Source organism: Crocodylus porosus, unplaced genomic scaffold (assembly GCF_001723895.1).
Source record: "Crocodylus porosus isolate Cpor-Errol unplaced genomic scaffold, CroPor_comp1, whole genome shotgun sequence".
Lineage (NCBI taxonomy): Eukaryota > Metazoa > Chordata > Crocodylia > Crocodylidae > Crocodylus > Crocodylus porosus.
In genome coordinates, this window is record NW_017728912.1 from 34394703 (window position 1) to 34399079 (window position 4377).

General features: G+C 52.0%; 1 protein-coding gene across 2 annotated transcripts in view; it reads right to left on the minus strand.

The window, feature by feature from the left end:
• NAAA (N-acylethanolamine acid amidase) overlaps positions 1-4377 on the minus strand; it is a 30696-nt gene that overhangs the window by 19681 nt on the left and 6638 nt on the right. For both annotated transcript variants that reach the window (XM_019534255.1, XM_019534256.1), the window contains exon 3: positions 230-356. In XM_019534255.1, coding sequence (XP_019389800.1) covers positions 230-356 — 127 coding nt within the window. The remainder of the gene's footprint in view (positions 1-229; positions 357-4377) is intronic.

The following is a 4377-nucleotide window of genomic DNA, read 5'->3' on the forward strand; positions in this document are numbered from 1 at the left end:
ATGTTGGTTGCCCCTAAGCATGCAGTCCCCTGCTGGCCCCTCCTGGATGTGTGCCAGCATAATTTTCTCAAACAGCTTGCCTAGGATTGAGGTAAGACCAGTGGACCAGTTCCACACAACTCACAGGGCCTATAGGGAGCCCTATGTTATTCATTTGGCTTGTGCAGCCAGACGTTTGACACTCCTGCCATAAAAAATGCCATCAGTTGATGTCACACACAAACCATACCTGCCCATTCTTTATAAACTGCACATCAATTGTAATCTTGCGTAATATATCACCAAAATCATAGTCCAGGTTCCGGCCATGGTAAATGTTTCCTTTGTAATCTTGGGCAACAATGCTGGTACAGAAACTGGAAGCAAACAAAAAATCCAGAAGAAATTACTTTAAAAAAATGAGGAGACGTTTCTCAATTAACCTAGATGAATGAGGCTGAAAAATTCTGAAGAGCCTTAATGGTGTACTATAAACACACACAATAAAACAGCTATAATTGGAAGAAAATAAACTGCCTTACAAAGGTAGACAGTTACATTAGAAGCATTCAATTGTCAGAATATGACAATAAATTTATATTGACTTTGAATCACATGACCACATACTACTGTTGAAATAGTAAAAACCATAGCAATTGTTTTTAACAAATTGACATACGCATTTTGCATATTGTTGTATTGTGCGCAGTTCTTTGTACAAATAGTTCACCCAGCCAGAACTGTAGTCCAGTACCAGAATTCCTGCCCATAGGAACTTGGAGGTCATTTTTAACAAGCAGGCATCTCCCTTTCCCACAACAACTATAAATAATCCAAGTTTACATTGTCTGCAAACTTTCCCTCAGACCTCCTTCTCGCCTGCGGTCCTTGTTTTTTCCCTAACATTGCCCTGTGGCAATGGTAATAAAGCTACCACAGTGTAGCACTGATGCTGTATTTGAAAGGAAAGAGAAAGACAGAACAATGAAAGGTATATAGGAACATGGAACTGGAAGGAGCCTCCTTGGCCTCAATCCAGGCCCCTGCATTCACAGGTAATCCTTAACCCAGGGGTGGGCAATTATTTGGGCCAGAGGGCCACATAGTAAGTTTTAATAAGCTGTTGTGGGCTGGGTCAGAACCTCCCGCCCTGCAAGCAACTCACCAAAACTCCCTATGGGGCTTTGAGTGGGCAGGGTTTGGGAGTGGGATGGGTGTGCAAGTCCGATTCACTCCCTGCACGGCCTGCCCTATGGGGGACTGAGGGATGTGTGTATGGGGGGTGGGGTGCAGCCCACCAGCCTGGCCCTGGCCAGCATACAGCTTCTGGCAGAGCTGTTACTTGTGCGGCTGTAGCCAGCTGGGTGCTGCTCTGCTCCCCTCACCTCCAGCAGGAGCTGCCTGCTGTGGTGTGCTGGCTGGGCAGGGGAGAAGCTTTGGCTGGGCGGCTCCAGCTCCTGGCTGTCTTCCACCCAATCTGCCAGCCTGCAGATGGCTGCTCATCGTGCTGGGTGGGTGGAAGGCAGGCAGGACCTGAGCTGGAGCCATGTGCGCCGAGGCAGGAGCCATCTGGCTGAAGCTCCCGCAGTTCAGAGTGGCACAGCAGGGGCAGAAGGATGTGGAGGAGCTGCAGCTGGAGGTGAGGGGAGCAGAACAGCCCTGCCAGCCTGGGCCCTCACTAACACATGCAGCTTCCAGCAGGGCAGTTTCTAGTCTGGCTTCAGCAAGCTGGGTGCTGCTTTGCTCCCCTCGCCTCCAGCTCCTCCTCCTGCCCCACTCCAGGTGGGCAAGTGGGAAGAAGCTTTAATCAGGGGGCTCCTGCTGGAGGCGAGGAAGCACAGCAGCACCGGGAACAGACCTGCTGGAAGCTGGGTGCGTTGGTTGGGGCCTGGGCCAGCAGGTGAGAGCCTAGCATGGCCTGCTCTGGCAGGAGCAGGTGTAACTCTGTCCCAGGTGGAGCACTGCAGAGGCAGCTGCTGGCCACATCCAGCCAGTTGGTGGGCTGGATCCACCCCTGCCTTAACCAAAGGAATTCCCAAAAACATTTCAAACGCTCACACACAACTACAAGGAACAATATCCAAAACAAGCCAAACACCCTATGATACAGGAGAGTTGTATGTTTTTATTAGGGGTTGCAGAAATATAGTACATTTGAGGGAACAGTAAATGGTCCTGTATTACAGTAAAAGCTGTGTTAGCCGGCATTCTGCTAGCTGGAATACTCTATTAACCAGAATTTCCAGCTGGCCGGATGCAGGGGGAGGCTTGCATGTGGCGACTGCTGTCACTGCCATCCACCACCCTGCGCTGCCGCTGCTCCACATGCAGCTGCCACCCTCCTCCGCCCCCTGCATTATCTGCCTCAGATAACCAGAATTTTTACATAACTGGCACCCCCCCATTCCCCAGTCGTGCCAGATAACAGAGCTTTTACTGTATAATATATATAGTACTATAATGTATATAGAAGAAAGGGAATTCAGATGACACTTGCAACTTTAACATTGACTTGAGTGCTTAACTGTATAATTTATAAGGTTCACGGATCACACTGTGTTTACACTGTGGCAGCCTTCCAGGAGTTCTGGCTGTCCTGGAGCAAGCAGTGGCTGGCCTTCCCCTAGGCTCAGAGATGGCGGGATGTGGGGAAAGTGCATGTTCAGCCCTTTTGTTGCAACTGCACCCAGAGCCACTCACAACAGAGGGAGGAAGCCAGGACCCAGCTTGAGAGGGAGATGCTGGAGAAGGAGAGGTGCCTGGCCCCGACCCAAGCAACCCAACCCCTCTGTGGAGAGTATCGGGAGAAGCAGGAGGAGTTTTGTGCTCTGGACGACTGCTGGGTCCACAGCACATTCATCTGCTCGCGTGTCAAGCTCCTTTGGGAGATAGCCTGTGGTTCCTGCTTTTTCTATGCCTTGGAGAAGAGGAGGGGTGTCAAGAAGTACATTGCCAACCTCTTGGCAAGCAATGGCACCCCCTAATGGCTGCAGGAGAGATGCAAGCAAGGGTGAGAGATTTCTATGGAGAGCTCTTCTTTCTCGATCTGACTAATGCTGACATCTGCCAAGTCCTGTGGGAAGGATTACCACAGGTCAGCATGGGCAACCAGGACTGGCTCCTCTCACCTCTCACCCTGGTCAAGCTCTCAGATGCCCTCCACCTGATGCCTGTTAAGAAAGCCCTGGGCATCACCAAGCTGACTGTGGAGTTCTACTGGGCCTTCTGGGATGTCATTGGCTTAGATCTTGCTGAAGTTTGGGCCAAGTCTGAAGGGGACAGGGAGCTCCCCGTCATGCAGGAGGGCTGCTCGGACCCTCTTGCTCAAGAAGGAAGACCCCTGCGATATGAGGAACTGGCATCCCATCTCCTTCCTTCGCACGGACTACAAGGTTGTGGTGAAGGCCATCTCACTGGGCCTGAAGTCCATGCTAACGGATGTGATCCACCCTGACCAGACATACACAGTGCTGGGGAGAACCACCTTTGATAACCTGTATCTGGTCCATGACCTCATGGAGCTTGTGTGTCAGAGGGCCTGTCATTTGTCTTTCTGTCCCTCAATCAGGAGAAGACATTTGACAGGGTGGATCAAGGGCACCTTATAGGCATGCTGAGGGTGTTTGGCTTTGGTCCTTGCCTTGTGCAGTTTCTCCAGGTGCTGTACACCTCCATAGAGTATATGGTCTAGCTCATCTGGACTCTGACGGAGCCTATCCTGTTCAGGCAGGGAGTACATCAAGGCTGTCCACTGTCTGGCCAACTTTACACCGTTACTCTCCAGTTCTTTCTTTGCCTTGTGCTCAAGAAGATGGTGGAACTGGTGCTCTGAGAGCCAGCCATGGGGCTGGTCCTGTCACAGTACATTGACAATGTGCTCCCCACTGTCCAGGACCCGGGTGACCTGGCACAGGTGGGGAAGCCTGCCAGTCCATCTACTTGGTGGCCCCTTCTGCCCTGGTCAATTGTGCTAAGAGCTCTGACCTGGTGGTGAGTGATGGATGGTAGGTGGGCTCACCTCCACCCATGCTCCCAGGCATCTGCTGGGGCACAGGTTAGCTGGTCTTCCTGGGGTCCACCTACCCCTCAGGGAACCCGCCCAGCTGGAGAACTGGCAACAGCTAGTAGTCAGGGTGTTGAAGTGGCTGCAGGCCTGCTGCAGTGTCTCTCCCTTCACGGGAGTGTGCTGGTTATTAACCAGCTGGTCTTGTCCATGCTCTGGAACCAGTTCAACACCTTGCCCATGCCCCTGGAGCTCCTGGCCAGGCTCCAGAGATGGGCGCTGAGGTTTCATAGTTGGTAGGGTCAGAAGGGACCTGAGCAGATCATCAAGTCTGACCCCCTGCCCTGGCAGGAAAGAGTACTGGGGTGGAACGACCCCAGCAAGGTGATTGTCTA